Source organism: Erithacus rubecula (genome assembly GCF_903797595.1).
Source record: "Erithacus rubecula genome assembly, chromosome: 10".
NCBI classification, from domain to species: Eukaryota; Metazoa; Chordata; class Aves; order Passeriformes; family Muscicapidae; genus Erithacus; species Erithacus rubecula.
In genome coordinates this window covers 1,563,750-1,591,144 of record NC_136662.1, presented here as the reverse complement: position 1 = coordinate 1,591,144, position 27,395 = coordinate 1,563,750, and the positions used below count along the sequence as shown (strand labels likewise).

General features: G+C 43.7%; 1 protein-coding gene across 2 annotated transcripts in view; it reads right to left on the bottom strand.

Annotated features, from left to right (window-relative positions):
• The window catches only part of JAK1 (Janus kinase 1), a 65,387-nt gene that overhangs the window by 3,708 nt on the left and 34,284 nt on the right, over positions 1–27,395 (bottom strand). For both annotated transcript variants that reach the window (XM_079314446.1, XM_079314445.1), the window contains 21 exons: positions 23,859–23,935; positions 22,881–23,079; positions 21,660–21,783; positions 17,016–17,166; positions 15,600–15,763; positions 15,185–15,518; positions 13,767–13,940; positions 9,973–10,130; positions 9,277–9,400; positions 7,967–8,153; positions 6,464–6,570; positions 5,451–5,597; positions 5,188–5,275; positions 3,721–3,848; positions 3,417–3,552; positions 2,970–3,121; positions 2,120–2,270; positions 1,744–1,838; positions 1,103–1,295; positions 761–885; positions 216–388 (listed from right to left, as the gene is read on the bottom strand). In XM_079314446.1, coding sequence (XP_079170572.1) covers positions 216–388; positions 761–885; positions 1,103–1,295; positions 1,744–1,838; positions 2,120–2,270; positions 2,970–3,121; positions 3,417–3,552; positions 3,721–3,848; positions 5,188–5,275; positions 5,451–5,597; positions 6,464–6,570; positions 7,967–8,153; positions 9,277–9,400; positions 9,973–10,130; positions 13,767–13,940; positions 15,185–15,518; positions 15,600–15,763; positions 17,016–17,166; positions 21,660–21,783; positions 22,881–23,079; positions 23,859–23,864 — 3,116 coding nt within the window. In that variant the 5' untranslated portion in view covers positions 23,865–23,935. The remainder of the gene's footprint in view (positions 1–215; positions 389–760; positions 886–1,102; positions 1,296–1,743; positions 1,839–2,119; positions 2,271–2,969; positions 3,122–3,416; positions 3,553–3,720; positions 3,849–5,187; positions 5,276–5,450; positions 5,598–6,463; positions 6,571–7,966; positions 8,154–9,276; positions 9,401–9,972; positions 10,131–13,766; positions 13,941–15,184; positions 15,519–15,599; positions 15,764–17,015; positions 17,167–21,659; positions 21,784–22,880; positions 23,080–23,858; positions 23,936–27,395) is intronic.

Below are 27,395 nucleotides of genomic sequence, written 5' to 3'. Positions count from 1 at the left end.
GAGAGGAATAAATGAATGTTCCACAGCAAGGAGAAAACCAAGGAGACCAAACCCAGAACGGTGGGAAATGGATCATTAGATGCAGGAAGAAATAAGCAGCACAAGAGGTGAGCCCAGTCCACCAGGTGCCTGTCCCTGCCCTCAGGCTCTCTCTTCACTGAGGCTCCTAAAGCAGGAGGGCCCTGGGCTGAGCAGGGCCCTGTCCTCAGCCCTACCAGAAGACGGGGCTGTCGCGGTCGTCCTTGACCGTGTAATACTCCTTGTCTGTCTCGATGGCCTTGGTCAGCCCAAAGTCCCCAATCTTCACCCTGTTCTCACTCTCCACCAGCACATTCCTCGCTGCCAGGTCACGGTGCACGTACTGACAGGAGCCCAGGTAGTCCATGCCCTAAGAGAGGAGAAAAGAAACCTTTCATTTATTTCCCTTTCTCTGCAGTCACTGCTTCACATGGCCTGACCACTCATTTCCATCCCTTTATAATTCACCTTGCTCCTTTCCTCTTGCCAACACATTCCAAGTGCTGCCCCCCCTCCTGATCCTGCAAATCCTCCCACAGGAACAACTTGGCACAGCAAAATTTGGAACTTGGAACTTCCTCATTATTCCCCTGCTGATCTTTGTGCCAGTAGCACCCAAAGCGTGGGAGAGATTGCTTTAGGATTCTGATCCTTGGGATAAAGCAGGAGAATGGGTTTGTTGCTGATGTTTTCCATCCCCCCTCACCCTGCTGGAGGAGCTGCAGGCTCAGGCCCAGCTCACCTTGCAGATCTGAACTGCATATCTGAGCAGCTGCTTGAGGTTGATCTTGTTCTTGTTCCGTGGGAGATATTCCTTCAGGCTCCCAGAGGGAAGGAATTCCATGATGAGTTTAATCCCACTTCCTCCTAAAAAACACAGCATGTTTAATTTGCAGACCCTTCTCACATTGTGAACACCAACAGCTTTTGTACAAGCCCAGAGCACCAGCAGCATTTTAAACATCCCATGGTTCATTCCCATCATCCATCCCTGAGCCAACCCACAGGAAAACCTGCTCCAGGCAGGACATTGATGAATTCTAAATGAAAACCCATGTCCTTTTTAATATTCTGCAAGATTTACCATCTTCTGTGCAAATGCCTTTGTATTTGACAATGTTGTCATGATAAAGATTCCTCAGGATTTCAATTTCCTTCTTGAGGTCAGCAATGTGATTCCCTCCACTCTCTGGCTTCAGGGATTTCACTGCCACCTGCTCCCCGGTGTTGTCACCTTCTGGGTCATATCTGCACAGTTCCACCTTGCCAAAGTGGCCCTGGGTGGGAGAGAAAGGAGCATCCTTGAGGACAAGGCTCTGACAGGGACAGCCAGGCACTGAATTGGGTGTTGATGTCACACACACAGGCTGTGGGGACAGCCAGGCACTGGTTTGGGTGTTGATGTCACCCTGCTCAGGCTGTGGGGACAGCCAGGCACTGATTTGAGTGTTGTTGTCACCTTGCTCAGGCTGTGGGGACAGCCAGGCACTGATTTGGGTGTTAATGTCACCCTGCTCAGGCTGTGGGGACAGCCAGACACTGATTTGGGTGTTGATGTCACACACACAGGCTGTGGGGACACCCAGACACTGGTTTGGGTGTTGATGTCACCCTGCTCAGGCTGTGGGGACAGCCAGGCACTGGTTTGGGTGTTGATGTCACCCTGCTCAGGCTGTGGGGACAGCAGGAGCTCTGGCTGTGCTCTGGGGGTGACATTCCTCTTACCTCCCCCAAATCCCGGATTCTTTTCAGGAACCTCTTCTCAAAGAGGGTGGGATCCACCTCGGTGACAGGTTTCTTCTCTGAGACAATATCAGGATCTGGGAGGGGAAAGGTCCCAGCTGAGATTGCTGCAGGTTCTGACACTCCAAGGCTTCCCTGCTCCATCCCCACTGTCACCTCCTCCCCCTCAGATCCCACCTGACATTCCCCTTCTGACAGGGAATTCACCCACTCTGCATCTGCACCCAAATTCCTCTTGGTGAACTTCCCACCCTGGAGCAGCTCCCATGGGGTTGGAACCAGATGCTCTCCATGTCCCTCCCAAGCCATCCCAGCCCAGATTCTGTGATCCCTCCCTCCAGGTGTCCCCTGGCCTTACTCTGCTCCTCCAGTTTGTTGATGTCCCTCATGATGGCCCTGAAGAAGGGTCTCTGGTGGGGGTCATAGTTCATGCACTGCTTCATCAGATCTGCCAGCTCCTTGCAGGAAGGTGTGGCCAGCACAAAGTGCCCCTCATAGAACCTCTCCTTCTGTGGGAACAAACAAACCCCAGGAATTTTAACTTCCACCACTCACTTCTGAGCTGGGACAATGGCTGGACTCAGGATCTCTCAGATCTTTTCTAACCTGAGCAATTCTGTGATTCTACATCAGAGGATGTGACCATTAAATCCTTAATTCAGTGTGAGGTTTGCCAAGGAAATCCCCCTTTTCAGCTGGAACTTGGGACTTTAGAGTACAGAATTCCTCATGTGCTGGAGGAACCACTTAACACCCCTGAAGTGTTTAAAAAGTATTTCCACTTTCAGGAATCATTTCCTGCCAGGTGTTCTCCAGTTATTTGTACACCAGGAAATGTTTGCCAAGGACACCCTGAGAGGTCCCAGCTCCAGGACAGGGCTGGGATGGACATTCCCAACCCTTCAGGGCAGGAAGGGCACAAGAGGGACTCCAATTCTTTATATTCTTATACTGGGAGACCCTCTGCAATCAATCCAAAAGAAACAAGAGATCTTTGGGAGAATCTCACTCAGCTTCTAACTGGACACAGGGGTTAGAAAGGCTGGGAGAACTGGGATTGTCCAGTATGGAGCAAAAAAGGCTCCAGGGAGAGCTCAGAGCCCCTGGCAGGGCCTGAAGGGGCTTCAGGAGAGCTGGAGAGGGGCTGGGGACAAGGGGAAAACTGAGGGGCTCAGGAGGATGGACCCAAGTTTGTGTAACAATTTTACCTCTGCTAAGGTCTTGTCTTTGAGTGGGGTTTCTCCATTATAGCAGATTTCCCACAGGGTTGTACCAAAACTCCACTTGTCTGCAGCAATGCTGAGGTTTTTGGAATCCTCAACACACTCAGGTGCAATCCAGGGGATCCTCTCAACACGCTCTGGGATAAAACACAGCAGGGAGTGAACACCACAGGAGGGAAAACAGCTTTGAACTGAATTATTGTCTGAAATAAACTGGAGCTGCAGAATGTGCCCAGTTTCTTGATTCCCAAATTCCTGCTTTCAGGAGGATGTGCCTGCAGCTTTCAATCCACTAACAGATTCCTTCTGCCTCATCTCACTGGACACATCTTGTAGGAGAAATGAATGTTCTGGACACCCCCAGACCCTTTCATAAGCTGATTCCTCCTGTTGCAGAGCCAGTTCTGCAATAAATGCCATTTCTGGACATACCTTGCCTGGACAGCACAGTGATGGGGATCCCTGGGTCACTCAGCTTTATGAAAGGCCCATACTCAGTATCAATGCCCTCCCTGGCCAGCAGGATGTTCTTGGTGCACACATTCCCATGCACCAAATCCTTGTCCTCCTACAGAAAAGCAGGGAAAGAACAGTGAGAGGGAGGCTCTGTGAATTCTCCAGGAACACCACAGGGCAGCTATAAAATATTCCAAACTGAAATCCTAAATTACACCTGGGAAGGAATTGGAGGAAAAGGAGGAAAGAGGGAGTATTAAAATGCCAATGTGTCTCTTACCAGGTAGCTCAGGGCACTTGCAAGTTGTTTGGCCACTTTGAATTTCCATGGGGTTGTGAGAAGTTCACTTTTCTTATGCATGAACAGATCCAGAGGCCCACATTCAACAAACTCTTCAACCATGATATCTGCAAAGGCAGGTGCAGAAAGTCAATTCTTTGGAGTCATTTCATTTGTGTTGCCACCTCCCAGCCCAGATGGCTGGGAAATGTTTTTATTTATATAACAAAGTTTATTTCAGTGCTCAGAGCCCAGATTAAAAGGCTGAGGGGATTCATGTGGCAAATGAATATTAATGCACATAACAGAAAAATAATAGAAAATTATAAGCATATTATTTTATAGAAATAATAGAAAAAAATAAGCAACAGGCTGCTGTGCTCCCCTGGGCTCTTTTACCAAAATTCCTTTAGCATGGCTCTGTTTAACATTCTCATGTAACTCAAATTCCTTTCCTGAGTCTGCAAGAGCTAAGGCTGGGGCATTAATCAATTTGTCTTTTAATTTTCTAAAGCTTTGCTCTCCTTCTGATGTCCACACCAAACATTAGGATTGTCTTGGGTTAAAAAGTAATAAAAAGATATTGCATACATACCCCATACCCCATACCCCATATCCCACACCCCATATCCCATACCCCACACCCCATATCCCATATCCCATACCCCACACCCAACATCCCATACCCCATATCCCATACCCCATACCCCATATCCCATACCCCATACCCCTGTCCCCCCCTGTCCCCATATCCCACACCCCATACACCATACCCCACACCCCACATCCCATATCCCATACCCCACACCCCATACCCCATATCCCATACCCCACACCCCACCCCCATTATCCCATATCCCCACACCCCACATCCCCATACCCCATATCCATACCCCACATCCCATAACCCAAACCCCATATCATACCCACATCCCATACCCCATACCCCATATCCCATACCCCATATCCCATACCCCATATCCCATATCCCATACCCCATACCCCATATCCCATACCCCATACCCCATACCCCATATCCCATACCCCACACCCCATATCCCATACCCCATACCCCATATCCCATACCCCATATCCCATACCCCATATCCCATACCCCATATCCCATACCCCATATCCCATACCCCACACCCCATATCCCATACCCCATACCCCATATCCCATACCCCATACCCCATATCCCATACCCCACACCCCACACCCCATACCCCATACCCCATACCCCACACCCCATATCCCATACCCCACACCCCATACCCCACACCCCACACCCCATACCCCATACCCCATACCCCATATCCCATACCCCACACCCCATATCCCATACCCCACACCCCATATCCCATACCCCATATCCCATACCCCACACCCCATATCCCATACCCCATACCCCACACCCCATGTCCCTGTCCCCCCTGTCCCCCCTGTCCCCCCTGTCCCCAGACTCACTCTCCACGTCCCTGACGCAGACCCCGTGCAGCAGCACCATGTGTTTGTGGGACACCTGTCTCATCATGCTGGCTGTCTCAAAGAAAGCCTGGGCAAGGGAGAGAAATCCCATCAGGGCTCATTCCATCATCCCAGCCCCCAAATCCTGGCTTAACCCCCCCAGGCCAGAGGGGAGGGATGAGCCCTGTCCCATTCAGCATCTCCCCACCCCCAGCCCCTTTTTAAAAAACAAGTTCCCCATGAGACAAAAGGGAAAGACTTGCCAAGGAAATGTCCCTGTGGCTGGGGTCCAGCACTTTGAGCAGCACTCTGATCTCCTTCTCATTCTGGTACCCTTCATTCTCATCATCCTTGAGGCTCAGCATCCCTGAGTAAATTTGGGTTCTGGTGCCCCTTCCCAGGTGCTCTCCCTGAGACACAGCAGCAAAACAAACAAGATTTACACAAATATTGATTGCAATCTGCACTTTTTTTCTGTCTCTGGCTGATCTGGTTAGAGTTTAAATTACTGAGAATCAATGACAGGGAGTTGCTTTTGCTTCAGTGAGCTCTGAGCATCTTCCCCACGTGAATTCCTTGGATATTCCACCTCCACATCATCCAGCAGGTTCCCTGGGATTGAACATTCCCAGACTAAACAAATGAATAAACAACAGTTGGGGCTCCTATTCACAAACTGCTGCTGAGGTGATCTTTAATGTGTCTCCAGAAGTGAGAGGAAGCAATATTTCACTGCAAGGCTTTGTTTGGGAAGCAGTTTCCTCCAAAATAACATCCTGCCTTGGGATATTTGTGCAGGATGCTGAGTGCAAACACACCAACCCAGACCCTGCTGCAGTGATGCAGCTAAAAACCCCCAATATCTTTTTATTTCCCACAAGAAGCCAAATGCACAATTCAAGAGCTCTTTTAGCAACATTAAATCTGATTTAAGTGTATTCAAGTCCCTGTTGAAGTTTATTAGTATGGCCTGAATAACAACTACAAACATGAGGAAATTGGAAAATTTGGGGAGGTTTAAACACAGAATTCTGACTGCTCAGAGCTTTTGAATACTTTTTTTTTTTACTGTAGAATATTAAACCTCTGCCTCTCACAGATTTAATATCCTACAGTATTCTATGCCAGGCTTTAAAAAATCCACCCACAACAAACCAACTCTGCAAGACTCCCAAAAAATGACCTTCAAACCTCTCTTATGCATTAGAAAAGTTAAATATCAATTTCATTTGCAGTGCAGGGACCAGTCCTGGTGCCAGGGCAGCTCAGCACCCACCTGCACAATCTCCTCCTTACGGATCCTGTGGAAGCTCAGCTGCCCCATGGGATAAACTGGCTGCCACTCCTGGGCCTTCTTGGTTGCCACCAGCAAATTGGAGATTTCTGCAAGGCAGAGGGAGAAAATATCCTTGGAGGTTTTCAAAAAAACTGCACTCTCCCTTCCCAGTAGCAACATGAATTAAAATGCCCCCAAAAAATGGAGGAAAAAAGAAATTTGGACTTGACTTGTGCTCCTCGTTCAACAGAGGAATCACTAAACCAGTTTCATGTTTGTATTTTAAATGCAGAGTTATTATCAGCCAGATCAGGGTGATATTGAGCAACTCAACAGAGTTTTCTGCACAAAGATTGGAAGAAAAAATATCTGTATTGTACATGGAATAAAATGGAAACAAATATCCCAGCAGGGCTCGTTTCCTCTTCACCTCCTTCCAAATGCCCTCTGCTCTGGGAGATCTCCCAGGGCTCTGGAATTCTGCTGGGGAATGAGCACAAGGAACAGACTCAAAAATCCAATGTTTCCTCCCCACTGCTGCAGAAGTTTTGCACACATCCAGAAGTTTTACACTTCTTTCTTTTTTTCTGTTTTTCTTTTTTTAATTCTGCCTTCCAGGCTTTATTTCTTGGGGGAGGATGGGCTGGGATGTGTGTGGCCATCTGCTGTGAGCAGAACCTGGGCACTGGGGCTAAATCCTCATCTGGGATTCTGGAATCATCAGGAATAACCACACCCTGCCAAACTGCTTCAGTCCTGCATCCCCTGAACTTCTTTGTGAATATCTGATTAAATATTCAAAAAGGAAAAAACCCACCAGGGAAGAGACAGAGGGGAAACATGCACAGAATCCTGCTGGAACTAAAGCTGCAGTGGGCAATCAACTCCCTGAGCCTTTTTATTTTATTTTACTCCAAATCCAGCCATCAAAATGAAACCAAAATGTCAAATGTGCAAAGTGCCCCTGCTCCAGACCATTCTTTGTGCAGAGTGTGAGAGGCTCAGGGGCTCTCCCAAAGCCTCAGAGCAGCAGGTGATTGATGTGGCTCAGTTATTCCCCTGCTTCTAACAGGAAACCATTATCAGCTCAGCACAATCACCCCACTGTGCTTCCTCTCTCACACAAAATTCAACTGCAAGACACTCAGAGTTCATAGCAAGCAGCTCCAGACAGTGCAGCCATCACCCAACAACTGCCCCATTGTCCCTCACATGGCACCTCCCAGATGATTTCCAGGCTCTTCAGGACATCACTGGCACCAAAACCCCTCCCTGTGCCTGGTGCAGATGAGTTATCCAGCACCAGCTCACACTGACAGCAAACACAGCAGCTCCCAAACTTCTTCTTTCCCCTCCTCAAACCTGCCCACAGCAGCTTTTGCTTCTGACAAAACTCCTCCTCCCCAGAGAAGGAAAAAGCTTTAAACCTCTTTTAATTTTTTAAAGAGCTTCACACCAGGATACAGCATTAAAAATACACTAAAAATTCCTGGAGTTTGGTACCTCTGGGTCTGGGCTGGCAGCACCTCTTCAGGGTGAAGCTGATGTTGTCTGTCCTCAGGATTTGTCCCTTCAGGTGATCCATGAGCTCTTTCAAGGATGCAAAGGATTTGTTGGAGCCATGAAGGAAATATCCCCCCTTCTTCACCTCGATCTGGAAGTTCTTGTAGGGGCCTGAGTTATTCATCACCTGGTGTTGGAGGGAAAAGAGAGCAAAAAGAATTGTTTATAAAGCCACCAAAGCTTCCCTAAACCTTGGCACCAGCTCATCCTCTGCTCCTGGGCCAGGAGTCTCTAATCAAACTGCAACAAAGCAGAAAAAAACCCTAAAATTCCTGGGATTTTCACTCTCAGGAAGGCTCAAATACAAGAGCAGCAACATAAAGATGCAATCACCCAACAAACCCAAATTATGGCTTTCTTTTCTTCTTTTTTTTTTTTTTTTTGCAGACCCTGAGAATAAGCAGCTTTGCCTCTTCTGGAAGAATTTTCTCTTCCTTTGGTTAAGAATTGCAGAATCTGGAGTAGGATTTCAAAATCTCAACTTAAAAATAGCAAAGCTCCTTTTCCCACCCTGTTGGACAAGATTTCAGGCTGCTGCTGAGATCCTCCAGTTTCACTCAGAGGGGCTGGGGAAGGGTTGAACTTCTGAACTTCCCCATCTCAAGAGCTCTCAGGGTCTCCCCTCTGCAGCTTTAGGTCACCTCTCCCTTCCCTCTTTGCCAAGACAAAATTCCCTTCTTGTTTCACTGTTAAAAGAGACAGCTGATCATCTATTTTTTTTTAAATACCTACAGGACATAAACCCAGTATCAAATATCCCTTCCTGACTCATCACTGATTCCATGACCATTTTTTCCTAAGAGAAGGATTTATGTTATCATCATCATCATCATCACTATTATTGTTAATTCTTTATTATTATTCTTGTGTGAACACTTTAAATATTCTCCCAAACCACCAACTCAGCTGCAGGCTTCCAGCTGAGGCCAGTGTGGGAATAAAATCCAACAAGGGAATTAAATCCCTGCCCAAAAAGGCTCCAGGGAAATTGAACCATGCTCAAGGCAAGGTGAAGTGACAAAATCTCTGTGTCATGAGTTTAAATTCTTCATTTTTATCACATTCCTGCACAGTTTGACTGGGAGGAATGGAGCTGTTCTGGAGCTAATTAATCCCATTTGGAGAGACAGCACAAAGGGCTGGGGGCAAAAATATCCAAACAATTTCTTTCCCAGAGATCAGGGTGAGTTCCTAAGGATAAAAGCACATCCCCAGGATTGCAGGGAGCAGATTCCTGCAGCTGATTTTACCTCTGAGCCTTCCAGACATGTCACAGTCATCAGGATGTGGTTGAAGTTGGTGCAGCTCCACCTCAGCACGTACATTCCCACCTCATTCCCCTCCTGCCTCAGCTTGTTGATGGCATATTCCGTGCTGCAAGGGGAGGCACAGTGAGCAAAACCAACAGGGCAGCATCCAAACATCGATTTTTGGGATGGAATAGGAGAGTAAAGCTCTATTTGGGGTGTAACAGCAATTTAGAGATATTAGTGTTGTTGTTAAAATAGGATTTGAGGGTGCATTGCTCACATTGGGCTGCACAGAGCAAGGGAAGGATTTATGAAAGGGAATTCTGCATCCAACACTGTGAGGGAACTCCTGGATTTCTGCAGCTTAAACAGGGAGGGAAAAGCCACACAGAGAATTCCTTTGGGTGTTTAAAAACCCAAGGCTTTGTTCATCCATCCAAGGACTCCTGGGGTCAGTGCAGAGACAATTCCACTCTCCACCTAAAATATTCCCATGGAGAAAACTCCTGGAACATTCCTTTAGTGCAGAAACACTAAGGAGACAAACACCAATTTTTTTTCCTTTAATAAAATTTTTTTTTTCCAACCCTTTGGTAACCACCACCCACCCCAAGCCCGCATTTCCTCAGCAGCCTCACTAGGAAAAGAATTAACAACAAAAACCCCAAAACCCTTCAAAATGCAGAAGTGACTGACCAGATGGGCCCGTGGCAGCCGTTCTGGATGTTGTGCTGGATGAGGGGAGGAGCCACATCAGTGCACAGGTAATGGTGAGCATCTGCTGTCAGCCTGAAGTAGCCATCGACCAGAGAGGTGAAGGAGAGTGCCTCGGCGTGGGAGGCCAGCCTCAGCTCCTGCAAACACAGCCAGGGCAGCTGAGATGGAACAGCCCTGGAATGGGGCAGGAACAGCCCTGGAATGGGGCAGGAACAGCCCTGGAATGGGGCAGGAACAGCCCTGAATGGGGCAGGAACAGCCCTGGGATGGGGCAGGAACAGCCCTGGAATGGGGCAGGAACAGCCCTGGAATGGGGCAGGAACAGCCCTGCCATGGGGCAGGAACAGCCCTGGAATGGGGCAGGAACAGCCCTGGAATGGGGCAGGAACAGCCCTGGAATGGGGCAGGAACAGCCCTGCCATGGGGCAGGAACAGCCCTGCAATGGGGGCAGGAACAGCCCTGCAATGGGGCAGGAACAGCCCTGGAATGGGGGCAGGAACAGCCCTGCAATGGGGCAGGAACAGCCCTGCAATGGGGCAGGAACAGCCCTGGAATGGGGCAGGAACAGCCCTGCCATGGGGCAGGAACAGCACTGGAATGGGGCAGGAACAGCCCTGGAATGGGGCAGGAACAGCCCTGGAATGGGGCAGGAACAGCTCTGGAATGGGGGCAGGAACAGCCCTGGAATGGGGCAGGAACAGCTCTGGAATGGGGCAGGAACAGCCCTGCAATGGGGCAGGAACAGCCCTGCAATGGGGCAGGAACAGCCCTGGAATGGGGCAAGAACAGCCCTGGAATGGGGCAGGAACAGCTCTGGAATGGGGCAGGAACAGCCCTGGGATGGGGCAGGAACAGCCCTGCCATGGGGCAGGAACAGCCCTGAATGGGGCAGGAACTGCCCTGGAATGGGGCAGGAACAGCCCTGCAATGGGGCAGGAACTGCCCTGGAATGGGGCAGGAACAGCCCTGCAATGGGGCAGGAACAGCTCTGGAATGGGGCAGGAACAGCCCTGGAATGGGGCAGGAACAACCCTGGAATGGGGCAGGAACAGCCCTGGAATGGGGCAGGAACAGCCCTGGAATGGGGCAAGAACAGCCCTGCAATGGGGCAGGAACAGCTCTGGAATGGGGCAGGAACAGCCCTGGAATGGGGCAGGAACAGCTCTGGAATGGGGGCAGGAACAGCTCTGGAATGGGGCAGGAACAGCCCTGCAATGGGGCAGGAACAGCCCTGCCATGGGGGCAGGAACAGCTCTGGAATGGGGCAGGAACAGCCCTGCAATGGGGCAGGAACAGCTCTGGAATGGGGCAGGAACAGCCCTGCAATGGGGCAGGAACTGCCCTGGAATGGGGCAGGAACAGCCCTGAATGGGGCTGGAACAGCCCTGGAATGGGGCAGGAACAGCCCTGGAATGGGGCAGGAACAGCCCTGAATGGGGCAGGAACAGCCCTGGAATGGGGCAAGAACAGCCCTGGAATGGGGCAGGAACAGCCCTGGAATGGGGCAGGAACAGCTCTGGAATGGGGCAAGAACAGCCCTGAATGGGGCAGGAACAGCCCTGGAATGGGGCAGGAACAGCCCTGGAATGGGGCAGGAACAGCCCTGGAATGGGGCAGGAACAGCCCTGGGATGGGGCAGGAACAGCTCTGGAATGGGGCAGGAACAGCTCTGGAATGGGGCAGGAACAGCTCTGGAATGGGGCAGGAACAGCCCTGAATGGGGCAGGAACAGCCCTGGGATGGGGCAGGAACAGCTCTGGAATGGGGCAAGAACAGCCCTGGAATGGGGCAAGAACAGCCCTGCAATGGGGGCAGGAACAGCTCTGGAATGGGGCAGGAACAGCCCTGGAATGGGGCAGGAACAGCCCTGCAATGGGGGCAGGAACAGCTCTGGAATGGGGCAGGAACAGCCCTGCAATGGGGGCAGGAACAGCCCTGGAATGGGGCAAGAACAGCCCTGCAATGGGGGCAGGAACAGCCCTGCAATGGGGGCAGGAACAGCCCTGGAATGGGGCAGGAACAGCTCTGGAATGGGGCAGGAACAGCCCTGGAATGGGGCAGGAACAGCCCTGGAATGGGGCAGGAACAGCCCTGAATGGGGCTGGAACAGCCCTGGAATGGGGCAGGAACAGCCCTGCCATGGGGCAGGAACAGCCCTGGAATGGGGCAGGAACAGCTCTGGAATGGGGCAGGAACAGCTCTGGAATGGGGCAGGAACAGCCCTGAATGGGGCAGGAACAGCCCTGCCATGGGGCAGGAACAGCCCTGGAATGGGGCAGGAACAGCCCTGGAATGGGGCAGGAACAGCTCTGGAATGGGGGCAGGAACAGCTCTGGAATGGGGCAGGAACAGCCCTGGAATGGGGCAGGAACAGCTCTGGAATGGGGCAGGAACAGCCCTGCCATGGGGCAGGAACAGCCCTGGAATGGGGCAGGAACAGCCCTGCCATGGGGCAGGAACAGCCCTGCCATGGGGCAGGAACAGCTCTGGAATGGGGGCAGGAACAGCCCTGCAATGGGGCAGGAACAGCCCTGGAATGGGGACAGGAACAGCCCTGCAATGGGGCAGGAACAGCCCTGGAATGGGGCAGGAACAGCTCTGGAATGAGGCAGGAACAGCCCTGCAATGGGGCAGGAACAGCCCTGGAATGGGGCAGGAACAGCTCTGGAATGGGGCAGGAACAGCCCTGCAATGGGGCAGGAACAGCTCTGGAATGGGGCAGGAACAGCCCTGGAATGGGGCAGGAACAGCCCTGGAATGGGGCAGGAACAGCTCTGGAATGGGGCAGGAACAGCCCTGGAATGGGGCAGGAACAGCCCTGGAATGGGGCAGGAACAGCCCTGGAATGGGGCAGGAACAGCCCTGGAATTTGGGGACAGCAGCAGGAATATCCAACCTCTCCTGGCTGCAGGATGTTGGTTTTTAGAGACCATTCCCTGCCCTGTCCTGGCTGGACTCTCCAGCATCACAAATTCTGTAATTCCTGATAGAATTTCTGACAGAAAATTCTGTGCCAGTGTGAACACAACTTTCACCACCATTTTTGCTGTGCCCAGTGCCAAGGTTTTATAAAATCAGGCTTTGCTCTGGTGAATTAAAGAAAATTTAAAGAAAAATTTAAAGAAAAAAAAATCATAGAAAGGAAAGCAGTGAGCACAACAAAATATTTTGATAGAGAAAAAATCAGCCTGCACCTGTAAAAACCAAGAAATCTGTCCCATGGGAATCAGTGAATAAAATATGTAAAGTATCCAGGAATAGAGAGGTTTGATGGACAGTAAAATGTCATTTACTAACCAATTAATTAGTGGCAAGAAAGTTATGAAAGTTATTGAAAATTGTATAAAAATGGGCTGTAACATTAAAAATTGGCTTTTCTGCATGAAGAAACTGAATTCTGTCTGCTTGTTACTGCAACAAAGGGCAGCACATTTTGTGTTATTTATTATTTACACTCCAAATGTCACCTCCTGCCCATGAAAGGAAATATTAATATAATAATTTAAATAACCCTATTTCATATTTATCAGTTAATAATTTAATAATTGTTTTCATACTTAGCAATTAATTCAATAATTAGTTACTATTCAATTATAACCATTTAGTTCTTAGAATAATTATTTAATTATCTAATAAATGGGTAATTTTTATGAGCAAAATAAGAATATTCATTCATTCCAGGCAGGGAATTAAAGCCATTCTCCAGAGAAGTTAAAGTGACAAATTCTGAGTTTAAATTGTTTTGTTTTCCCACTTTCCTGCCCATTCTCACCATCCTTTTGTTGTCCTGTTTGTTGATGCTGACTGTGCATTCCTTGATGACAATGTGGGTGATTTCAGGGAAATAGGAGAAATTGTTCCATGTCTCCCGAAGTTTGTGTTTTTCTTCCTCCTTTTTGGTTTTGCCATCAGATTTTTTCTTCTTTTCTTTCTCTGTCTGTACAGGCTGTAAATGTATTTGGGATAAAAGTTTCAGTTAAAAGATGTTTAGCAGAGGGTTTTTAGTCTAAATCAAAAATTTACTAGAGAATAGTAATAGAAATTAATTATCAATTAGAATTATGTCATAGAATTAAAATATAAATTATAAAAATAGTATCAATTATGGAATAATAATAGAAAATATAGGATATAATAATTGGATAATGTATAATGTACTCTATACCAAAAATGCACTCCAGAATAGTAATATAAATTATTTGCTAGTTAGAATTATGTCATAGAATTATAATATAAAGTATAAAATTAATATAAATTATAGAACAATAAGACAAAATATAGAATATCATGTATACTGTATAATGTACATTTACTCTATACCAAAAATTCATTCTAGAATAGTAATATAAATTAATTACACATTAGTTAGAATTATGCCACAGAATTATAATGTAAAAAGTATAAAATAAATATAAATTATAGAATAATAATAGAAAATGGAATATAATGTATTCTAGTACATTTACTCTATACCAAAAATTCATTCCAGAATAGTAATATAAATTAATTATTAGTTAGAATTATGCCACAGAATTATAATATAAATTATAAAATAAATATAAATTATAGAATAATAATAGAAAATATGGAATATAATGTATTCTAGTACATTTACTATAAACAAAAAAACTATTCTACAATAATTGTATAAATTAATTATTAATTACAATAGAACCATAATATTAACTATACAATTAATAGAACATATAGAATAATAATAGTAAATACAGAATATAATGTATTCTAGTACATTTACTATAAACTAGTATATTTACTATATAAACCATAAAAAACTATTCTACAATAATTCTAGAAATTAATTATTAATTGCAATAGAACCATAATATGAATTATACAATTAATAGAACATATAAAATAATAATAGTAAATATAGAATATAATGTATTCTAAAACACAGAATAAATCTATTTAATTCTGGAATGTTTTCATTTTCCTTCCCAAAGAGCTTTTCCAGTGCCCATTCCTGGAATTTTTCAGAACAAAAATCTGAGCCTGGTCTGATCTCAAAGCTAAGCCTAAAAAGAGAGTTGGGCTGGAATTACCTGAGCTCCTTCCAACCTGAATAATCCTGTAATCCTATAAAAATCCCTCCAACACACAACCATCTTTTATTAGCAGTTCCACCCCAAAAAAAACCCCTTAAATTCCCATTTATTAAAAATTACTCACACTTGGCTTCAGCCTCCACTGAATCCCGTTGTTTCCTGTCACCATCACCTCATACCTCTCATTGTCTCCACAATTCAATTTATTGATCTCATTCTCAGCAGAAATCAGCAAAAAGGAAGTCTCAAAAATCTCTGCCCCATAATATTTGGTCAGGATCTCCATGGTGGATAAATATTTAACCTTCAGGTCCCTGGGGGAGACGCTGTTGTTGCAGATGGTTTTGTTGTTGAACTCCTTGAGGAAATGCTTGAAGACGTTATTGATCCGGATCCTGGTCAGGAAATTCCTCTGCCTGATGGTTCTGTTCAGGCTCTCAGGGATGTAATGCTTGTAACTGGGAGGGAAAACAAGGAGATTCAAGTGGGAGAAGTGGGAGAAGTGGCAGAGCAGCAGGGCCAGGGTGATGGCAGCTCACCTGATGTCCTTGGGGAGCTCAGGCAGTTTCATGTTTTTCCTGATGGCGTCGTGGGAGATGGCCAGGACAGCCATGCCCAGGCACTCGTTCTCAATCTCGTGCACCTCCTGCTCACTCCTGGGCTCACGGATGGGAGCCAGCCCCTTCACCAGGTCATACTGGCCCTGAGGAACAAAAACACCCAGTTGGGATCTGGGGATTCCCAGAGTTTGGATCTGAGCCAGGGAGTCATCCCAGGATCCTTGGGCAAAGATGGAAACTCCTCCCGTTCTTTTATATATCAGCCCAAAAATTCACTTTTTAAAATGACCTATAGAAATCCCCAATTTATCCATTTGGTCATTCCCATAGTTTGTACCTGAGCCAGGGATTCATCACAGGATCCTTGGGCAAAGATGGAAACTCCTCCCGTTCTTTTATATATCAGCCCAAAAATTCACTTTTTAAAATGAACTACAGAAATCCCCAATTTATCCATTTGGTCATGGAGAATCAGGAATTCATCCCAGGATCCTTGGGTAAGGAGAAGCTGGAAGCTCCTCCTCTTCTTTTATACATCAAAAATGTATTTTTTTAAAATGAACTACAGAAACCCCAATTTATCCATTTGGTCATTCCCAGAGTCAGGAATTCATCCCAAGACCTTTGGGCAAGGAGAAGCTGGAAGCTCCTCCCCTTCTTTTACACATCAGCCCACCAAAAATTCACTTTTTAATGAACTACAGAAATCACCACTCCTGCCTCCTTTTAACACCTTCAGTATTTATTTTCTGGTCCTCAAAACCAACTGTGTTATCTCTGCCCTTCCCATGCAAAGCCTCCATGAATTTCATGGATTTATCTCTAAGTGAATCTTGCTCTGGGACAGCCTGGAAAGTATTTGGTTATCAAACAGCATTTAATTTGCTCTTCATCAACCTGAATTTTCCCCTTTTTTTTTTTTTTGTTTTTTTGGTGAAACCTGACAGCTTCTAGTTTAAAAAATCCTTTGGAAGGCACATGAAGAGAGCAGAACTGCAGTGAGCTTATCAATCTTTATAATCATGGGGTTATCAGTAAATGCTCATCAATCTTTTAGCACCACCCAGTAAAAAACCTCATTAAAAGGACCCAGCCCTGCAGATCTCCCTCTGCTCTCCAGCCCCAGCTCTGTGGAAATGTCCCACAAAACATGACTGACATTATAAACACAAATAATTCACTTTAGAAGAAAATATCTATAAAAATAAAACTCTTTTTGGACTGGGAGAGTTTCACCTCCTACATGTAGCAAATTCTCTCCACCAGGCAGCAGCACCAACAAAACCCTTTCAGTGCTAACAGGGCACATCATGTGCATTTTAAGAGCTTAAAAAGAGGTTTTAAAAGCAGAATGCCAGAGTTTTTATGGAATAGAGCACCAGAGAGAATTCCAACCTGTGCAAAGATGTATTCCAGGGAATTGGCATCCAGGATTGGGGTTCCCTCTGGGGTCAGTTTCTTGTCATAAGCCTTGGCTTTCCTTGGGGAGTGTCTCCACACCGAGGGCTCGCTCTCGCTGGTCCCGTGCCAGTTGGTGAAATAGTATCTGGCCAAAAAAAAAACAAACAGAAACTTTAAAACCTTTTGGGGAAAGCCTTCATCTCCAAAAGATCATTTGGGCTTTGAAAAGTAAAGCAGTTAAAAGGAAAAATCAAGCTTAAGCTTGAGTGGTCTGACAGTCCAAGCATATTCCTGGGGGGAAATGATCAAATTATTTTGTGTTATTAGATTATTTTTTGTTAGAGAGATGGAGCACCTCTCCTGTGAGGAAAGGGAGAATTGGGAATGTTCACCTGGAGAGGAGAAGGATCCAGGGAGAGCTCAGAGCCCCTGGCAGGGCCTGGAGGGGCTGCAGGAGAGCTGGAGAGGGGCTGGGGACAAGGGATGGGGGAACACACAGGGAATGGATCCCCAGAGGGCAGGGATGGATGGGACATTGGGATAGTGGGATTTTGGGATGGTGGGATTTTGGGATAGTGGGATTTTGGGATAGTGGGATAGTGGGATTTTGGGATAGTGGGATTCCTGGCTGGGCTGGATTTGCCAGAGCAGCTGTGGCTGCCCCTGGATCCCTGGCAGTGCCCAAGGCCAGGCTGGACATTGGGGTTTGGAGCACCCTGGGACAGTGGGAGGGGTCCCAGGGGTGGGATGGGATTTAAGGTCCCTCCCAGTCCAAACCAGTTTGGCACTGACATTTCTAAAGCAGTGTCAAGGCTGGAATGTCTCAGCCTCAGTGCAGAGTCAGGCTCTTCAGCAAAATAAAATTAATACTTTGAGTTCAGCTCTTCTTAGGCAGGAACTCCAACCCAAAACTGCCAAAAACTCCTGACAAAAACCAGGAGAAACTCAAGAACTCCTTGGGCTGAAGCCTGAAGAGCAGAGCAAAGCAAATCCCCCTGAAATCCAAAGGAAATGACTTTGCTTCCCACTTCTCCTGCAGAAGAGGAGTCAGAATTAATAACTCCAATTCTTTTGTTATTTCCTGGAAATAATTATGGACAAGGTATTGTGTATTGTTTGGGATTGAGAGGAGAATTTGCTCCTTTTCCTAATTAACTGCTCTGATTAAGACAACACTGAGGAGTTACAAAAACAACTGGAGCCCCATTGTTTGAGGGATGAGTAAATAAAGGAGAATCTTTTCCTTGGAAAGCTCCAGTGATTTGTGTGAGTGGTTTTTGGTATTTCACTTGCACAACACAGGAACAGGGGCATGAATTTCCTCATTCCCAATTCCTGGGAAGGGAATTGTGCCCCTGAGCTCCAGCAGCAGGACCCAGCCCTCACCCAGAGCATCTGCAGGAGCTGGGAAGGGAATTTGGGATAGCCTGGGAAGGGGAATTTGGGATCACCTGGGAAAGGGAATTTGGGATCATCTGGGAAAGGGAATTTGGGATCATCTGGGGAGGGGAATTTGGGATCATCTGGGAATAGGAATTTGGGATCATCTGGGAAAGGGAATTTGGGATCACCTGGGAAGGAGAATTTGGGATCACCTGGGAAGGAGAATTTGGGATCATCTGGGAATGGGAATTTGGGAACACCTGGGAAAGGGGAATTTGGGATCTCCTGGGAAGGAAAATTTGGGATCCTCTGGGAAGGGGGATTTGGGAACATCTGGGAATGGGAATTTGGGATCACCTGGGGAGGGGAATTTGGGATAACCTGGGGAGGGGAATTTGGGATCACCTGGGAAGGAAAATTTGGGATCCTCTGGGAAGGGGGATTTGGGAACATCTGGGAAGGGGAATTTGGGATCACCTGGGAAGGGAATTTGGGATCACCTGGGAAGGTGGATTTAAATCCCAACCTGGCCAGGGAGTGCTGGAAATGCTGGCAGTGCCCTGCTGTCCTCACTCACTTCCCTTTTTCCAGAGCCCCCACGAAATTGAGTTATCCCAAAATGGGCTGGGAGGGATCTGGAAGGATCATCTGCTTCCAAAATCCCTCCAGAAGGGAACTGGATCCCTTTTCCTCACCAAAAAACAAACCCAGCTATGGAAGAGTTAAATTCTCCTCCTCTGTGAGCCAGTGACACCAGGATATTACAAAATCCTGGGGTTTCTCTGGTTGGAGCCTTTTTTTTTTTTAATTTTTTTTTTTTTAAAAGAACTTGAGGCAAGTGTGAAAAACACAGGGAGCAATGAAGTTTCTGTGAAAATTCCTTTTAAAACATGAGCAGAAGTGCAGCAGCATCTGGCACTGATTTAGGGTAGAGGAGGAAAAGTTCACACAGAAAACAAAAAACTCTCAGCAGTGGGAGAAAAGTCAAAGCCCTAAAAACATTTCAAGCCAATCATACCATTCATTTTAGAGATATCATTAAAAAGGACAAGACTAAAACCTACCAATGTAATCAAAAATACAAATTATTTCATTTCTGAAAGATCATGTACAGTTAATCCATTGTAATACAGTTAATCTATTAAAAAAGCCCAAATAATTTTCCTTTTTCCTGAGGAATTCTGCCTCTGGCAGAGCTCAGAACAAACCAAATTCATTTAGGGACCAGTTTCACAACCCAAAACCCACAATAGAAATAAATGAAATAAAGCAAAACACCACCAGGACATGAATGTGTTCCTGGGAAAATGGGAATCTTTGGATTTTAGTGCTTAACTCTCTGAAATTCATCTGAAATTATTTCATATATTTTTTTTTTTGGCCCAAAATTTGTTAATTTTCATTCATGGAATATAAGGGACAAAAGAGATTTTAATGCCAAACTTTAAATCCCAACTTTAAAGCTGAAAAGAATAATAAAATAATAAATAAAAAATTTTTTTAAAAATTTAAAAATAAATAAACCACCAGAACTGTTAATTATGGGGTTTTCCACAGCTCCATTCTACAAAATGGTACAACAGAAAAAAAAAAAGCAGAAAATAAAGCTCAGCATAAATTAATTTTGTTCATCATTATTTTCAGGAAATAACAGAAGAATTGGAGTCATTAATTATTTTAAATCACCTTCCTGGCTTATGAACAGCCAAAAAAATTTTTTAAGAGGGAAAAAAAATGTTTAGAAAATTTTGAGGAAGGTGCTTCCCATCACTCACCCAGAGCAGAAACACAAACACCAAACATAACAAAAAGAATTGAAACTTCTTCATTCATTAAATTAAATTAAAAAGTTAATTATTAAAAATTAATTATATTTAGAAATTCTTAATTTTTTAGAAGTTCTTAAGAATTAAAAGTGTTAAATCCCCACAATTACACTTTAAATATCACCTTGTTTTTTTGAGAAAAACAGAGAATTTCAGGCTCAGGGGAAATTGCCCAGGTTCACATCACAGCAGAAATTTTTATTATTCAGGGTATTGTTACTGGCTGATCTCAGGGCACCCAGTGCTCTGTAAAAACCTTTTAGAACCCTCAATTCTGTTTTTATTTTATTTTATTTTATTTTATTTTATTTTATTTTATTTTATTTTATTTTATTTTATTTTATTTTATTTTATCTGCCCAATCTCATCCCAGCTGGGTAAATCTGAGATCAGCCAGGGTTAAGGCATTAATAACTCTAATTAAAGAAAAAAAAAAGAAAATACTCCAGCATCCTCCTCCAAAACCAGGAATTATCACAACTTGAAAATCAAAATCAATCATTTTTCCTTGCAGCAGTTCATCCAAAAATAACAATGGATAGAAGAAAAGTGATCCTAATAATGATGATAATGATAATAATAATAATGGTATTATAGCAATGAAACAAAAGAATAGTAATAGTGATGATAATAGTAATAATAATAGTAATAATAATAAAAACAATAATACCAATAATAATAAAACTAATAATAAAAATAAATAAAATAATAGTAACAATAACAACCATAATAATAATAATGATGATAATGATAATAATGGTAATAATAGTAATAATAATGGTATTATAACAATGAAACTAAATAATAATATTAATAGTAATGATAATAGTAATAATAATCAAAACAATAATAATACCAATAATAAAATCTAATAAATAAATAAAATAATAATAACCACCACAACAACAACTATTATTATTATTATTATTATTATTATCATTATCATTATTATTATTAAAATAAAAAACAGCAACTGCAATAATAATAATAATAATAATAATAATAATAATAATAATAATAATAATAATAAATGATGATGCTGTCCTGGTTCCTGGTTTGATTTTTCCATGTTTTCCCACAGATCCCTTGCAGTGCTGGAGAATTCCAAAAGCAAGAACCTGCTGCCTTTTCCTCTGAAAAGCAAAATTCCCTCTGATTTCAGTGGGAACTGCAACACTTCAGATGGAAATTCATCCATGACACAAACCCCCAATGGTTTGGAGCCAATTTTCCAATTAACTCTGACCTTGTTCACTCCCATCTTTATAAAAACAACTTCTGGTGATTTTTTCAATTTATTTTTAAGATGCAAAAGAAATCAGGAGATATTTGAAGTTCCTCTAAGCTGCTGCTGCTGCTTTTGCTTTCCTGCATTTTCAGGGAGCTCTGGAAGGAATAAATCTGATTTTTCCAGGTGTTTTTCTCTTACCTCATGCGATAATGGAGCCTGAAGGATGATTTTTCCTCCACCTTGAAAACCTGGTTTGGTGCATACCAGAGTTTTTTGTTCTCATCATAAAGAGCAAAGAGGTTGTGGCACAGAGGGGACACAGCTGGCACAAAAAACACACAAAGGGATGAATCACTCCAGTGCACACCCACACCCCAAAACACAAATGAATAAAGCAAATATTGGATCATGAAAAGAATTTGATACTGGGATTAACCTGGAACAAATATTAGGGAGGAAAGGTTGAGGTGGAGTTGTCACCTTGGTTCAACCCATGGGGTTTGGGGTGGATTAAACAAGTATTTCTGGTGTTAAAATGATCCTCAAATCCTCATTTTGCTTCAAGGAAAATACTTAAAATCCTCATTTTGTCCAGATCACAGAAATGGGAGTTTTACCAAACTCCCAGCTTTGTTCTCAGCTTTATTTCATTAATAAATTCAGCCCCCAGGAGGTGAAATGAGGTTTGAGCAAACAAGCAGAAAGTTTTGCTCATTCCACAGAGGAGCCAGGAACAGACTTTGGTATCACTTGGGTGTCAGTGATCTGCTTTAATTCTGCATTTATTCCATCCCAGATCTGCTTTAACTCTGCATTTACTCCATCCCAGATCTGTGCTGTGCTCACAGATCTGCTGCAATTCCCTGCTCAGTTCTGGGCTCACAGCCCCAAAGGAGCAGTTCCTGCACACCCCCACAAACAGCTGGCTCCTAAACACCCCTCCCTCCTTTAAATCTCTTCAAAAACAGCATCAGCACTCGTTGGATGATTTATTTAATTTCACCCATTCCCATGAAGAAGAGCAAGCAGAAAAATGAGCTGAAGGGGATGACAGGAACCCAGGTGATGTGGGCAAAGAAAAATTCCTGCCCAGTTCCCCTATGTAGCATTTGGTGTCCCATGGGGAAAGAACCTCAGAAGTGTAAATATAAAATCCCACTGGGTTGTGGGATCAAACAGAGATGAAATCCACTTTTTTGCTTTTTTTTTCCTTGTGGAATTACAGGTATTTGCTGAACCCCAGCCCAAAGGGAACAGCACAGCACAACCCCTGCCACGTGAGGGATGCACACGAGGTCAGAGCAGCTTTGTGGGGATTTATTGGGATTTATTGGGATTGACTGGGATAGGGTGGCTGCTGCTGTGACTGAGGGTGCCTCACTGTGGGTGCAGAGAGGTGAAATAAAGCCCAATACTCACAACACCTCTGGGCAGCCTCAATGCACAGCTCCTCCGAGGTGAACTCGCCGCTGGGGTGGCAGATGGGGGCTTTGTCCTGCAGGTAGAACAGGATCTCCAGCCCCTGGTGCTGAGCCTCCAGGTTGAGCTCATTCTTCTTTGTGCTCCTCATTTTTGCACAGAAAGCCATGGCTTTGCAATCCTCTTTCACGTTGAGATACTGGGAGTGGAGGGGGAAGAGGAGAATTGGAATTATCAGGATGTGAATCCATCACTGAGGGGCCAGGAGAGCAATCCTCCAAACTCTCAGGTGGGGATTTATTCCAAACCAACGAGGTGAAAAGGGGGAAAAAAAGAAATGTCAGTGATAATTCTGATTCTGAACTCTGCTCTCTTCTCTTGTGGTGGCTCCACAGCTTTTCTGAAGGGTTTCTCTTCTCAAAGCACAAAAAAAACCTTTCACATCCTGCAGCACCTAACTGGCTGGAAAACAACACTTGAGCCTGAGTGATTTACACAATTCATTTGATGTTTCCTTTTTTTTAAAAGTTGGCTTCTATTTTTACAGCCCCTTAACTGCAAAATATTTCTCATTATTTTCTCCCCTCTCACCCTTTGTGTTTGAAACTGCTGATGCTTTATGAGTCATGATGCATTTTATAAGATTTATTGGCATTTATTTTTTGTTGCTGCTCTGTCTCTCCAGGAGGAAAGGGGAGCACTGAGTAGATTTAATGCAAGAGCTTTTAAATTGCCAAGGATGCACAACAGGGCAGCTCTGACTCAAAAAGAAAATTCCATTTTATACCCAGTGCTTAAATAGAAAGAGCAGAAACTTATTTGAGTTATTTTGGGTTCTTTGTTCCATGTTTTTTTTCTAAGCTTCAGCTCAAAAAAAAAAAAAACCAACAAAAGTCCAAACCACCAGTTTTATATTTTATGAAATTAATGCTCCCACCAAAAAAACAAATTAAAAATGAACCCCCAAAGCCAACACACCTGCATTTATGTGCCTGTGGGATCCTCTACACAACTGAAATGGCTCTTCACTCTCCCCAGGACAAGCTTCACTCTGACTGGAAAAAAAAGAAATAAAGGAAAATTAAACATTTTTAGGAATGGTTCAGTACAGTTGGAGGCACAAATGCAATGGTCAGGCTGAGGCTTAGTCTGGGAAAAGTCAGAGCCACAAAACTTCCCTGGTGTTGGGAACAGCCCAGCAAATGTGATCCTATCCCAGAAAAAAAATATATATTTAAAATATAAATTATATTGAAAAAAAAAATTATATTGAAAAAAATTGCACTGAAGAGCCTGGCACCCATTCTCAATTAAATTCCATTTCCCTGCCATCTCTGCCACTTGAATGCTAAATTTGAGTCTCCAGACACATTTCCTTGGCAGTAAAATGATGAAGAAGAAATTGAGATTGTGATTTTTGGGATATGCAGACATGGCAGGAATTATTTCTGCACAGCACCATAAAACTGAAATGCAAAAGGTGAAATATATGAACTTGAATCTCATTAAAACCACCCCCTTTTAAATGACATATAACACAAGCTCAAACTATTTTAATGCCTGTGTGGGCCTAATGTTAAAAAGATTGTGCAGATGTTTTAAAATATGAGGGGGGAAAAATAAAACCACAGCTTTTTACAGATTCATAAATCAAATTCTTGTTTTTCAACAGAGCTACTTTGCTTTGGTTAAAAGCTCCTACTCTGGGTTTTAGTCACAACAATTCCCAGAATCCTAAAAACCTTTTAGTGCTGTTTCATTTACAAAACCTTCTGGGGATGGAACAAACAACATCCAATCCCTGTGATTTCCTAATGCCTTTCCCAGACATTCTCATTGTTTGAAAAATGCTTCTGCACCTTCCAAAAAGTCTCTTTTTGAGCCAAACAAATTCCTGCTGTGTCTGAGCATCCTCCACCAGCCCTGCACACTCAAGTGCTGCATCTGGGAAATGGGAAGGGGATTTTTATCCTTTGCCTCAGAGCCTCACAAATTATTATTTGTGCATTTTTCTGGTCTCTTCTCTCCTTCAAGGATGTAACAACATTTGGGGTTTTTTTCAGGAATATTTGAATTTCTCTTCATTTCTGTTTTTCTCTTTGTGATGCACCCTACAAAATATTTTTGGGAGTGGAGGATCCCTTTGGTTGAAATTCCACTTCCCTCAAGCAAAGTTATTTAAAATCCAGAGATACACCCATGGCTGGTCAAGGGAAGACAGGTGAGATTTCTTTTTGGTTTTTTTTTCTCTACACACAGACAGAGTCCTCAAAAACTCCTGGTAATAGAAAGAATTATGAAATTGGGGAAGTTTAAAGATGAGCTGTTAAAAATCAGTTTGGCTTTCAACTATTAAGATATTTGGGAGAGAATAATATTTGATAAAAATTTGATAAAAATTTGATAAAATTTGATTTAAAAGTTCCTGGCTATGATTTGCTACATTTGCAACCCAGCAGCTCCAGCATTTTTAAGGAAAAAAAACAAATGTACAACAGCATCTGTTAAAGAACCCCTTTAGACTTGTGAATGCCTCAAAAACTAAGAAAAAGCAGCTGCAGAAATTAAATATTTTTGAAACTCTGTGCAAATCTTCTTTGAACCAGAAGGATTCTGCTCCACCAACACCACACTTGACCAAAAACCTGGATCCTGGAAGCCAAATGCAAAGATGGAAGGTCCTGGCAGGGCAAAAGTCCCTAAAATACAAATACAGGGAAATCCCAGATAAAACCTGAACAACCAAAACTCACTTTGAAGCACCATCTGCAAATTCTTCCTCTTTTTTACCCTCTCAGCCAATTTAGTTTCAGGTTTCCTAACCTCTTAGAGACTCACTGAAAATTTAGATATATGAGCACATATTTATTTTCTGCAGCATTCTCCCACCAAACGTCCATTTTATTTGTTTTAATTATCCATTATTGTGTTTATTTCATGTTTTTATTCACAGTGAGCTCATCACAGGCTGTTTACCCCAAACCAGAATTAGTAATTTCCCTTGGGTTTTACTGTGGAATTTCTGCTGTGCCATGACTGATCCACACTATAAAATTCTGTTTTCAAACAGGGGCCAGGAGGGCACAGAATGGAAATTTTCACCCAAAGTGGCTGAAGGAGAGCAAAGCTCTAAGAAGTGAGAATCAGGCAGTTTCAGTGGCATGCTAATATTAACAGATGGGAAATATTTCCATTTTTAGCCCCCCCAGCTCTGAGATGTACCACCCTGAGCTGACCCTGCTCCTTTCCAAGGCACTTTCAGCCACTTCTCTGAATTTCATGACGTGTCAACCACCAGTTTCTCAGAGAGTTGGGTGGTAATTTGCCATCTTCATTGCATTGTGATTTTTTAATAATTTAATAATTTTTTATTTCATTTCATTTGCCATCTTTGTTGTTCTGCCTCTAAGGCAGATGCAGGAGCACACAAACACAAAATCACTTTTTTTTTTCTGTATTACCTGCTCTTTCCAGATTGATTTTCTTTTGGATAAAGACCAGGCTACTCTAATAATTTTTTTTTTTATAGTCTGGTTTGGGTTGGAAATGACCTTTAAAGGTCACAGCCCCTCTGCAATGAGCAGGAGCATCTTCAGCTGAGTTTTATAAATTCATGCTTAATTCTCTTTATCAACAATTTCTGGTACAACAACATTAAATGATAAAATTTGGGGGTTTACAATTGTTATATCCTTATATATTCAACCCCAAGCACTTCTCTGCTAAACCAGGAAAAACTTCCTTGGAGGGAAAGGAACCATGGAAACTTTCCAACAACAAGCTGATTTTTTCTGTAATCAGTTTTTCCCCACAATTAAAAACCAGTTTTATTGCTCAGACTGGGGCATTCCAGCCTGAAAGTGATTTACAATTTGTTTTTATTCCTGCCTTAATGATCTTTTTCCTTCCTTGATGTTCTCCTGTGTCAGCCCTGCTGGGGATGGAAATGGGATGGGAATTCTGTGGAAAGGAGCCAGAACCTTCCCAGCAGAGCAGCAAAAATCCAGGAACTGAGCCCAGGAGGCTCCTGAGGGGCATTGCAGAAATGTGGAAAAATTTCCAGGAAAATCATCCTGGCACAGAGCTCAGGGTTTGGTGAAGGATATGGCAAAGAGATGTTCCAGAAAAAAAAATAAATTTAATTTTAGAAAGTTTTAATTTTTTTTTTTTTTTTTAATTTTTCGTGTTAACAAATGCTGATTTAAAAAAAAAATATATATATTGGTTTTGATTAAAGGTTGTAAAAAAAGTTTTGAAAATTAAATAGTAAAATTTAAATTGTAAGTGTGGAGTTTAAATAAAAGTGTGTAATATTACATAATAAAAAAAACTTAAAATTGAAAGTTTTTCAGGTATATTTGAATCTCACTTCATTTCTCTCAGTGGGAACAGCTCTTTGTGATGCATCCTCCAAAATGTTTTTTGGGAGTGCAGGATGGCTTTTCTTGAGATTCCACTCCCCCAAGCAAAGGCTTTTCCTGGTTATTTAAAATCCTGACCTTATTTAATAATAAT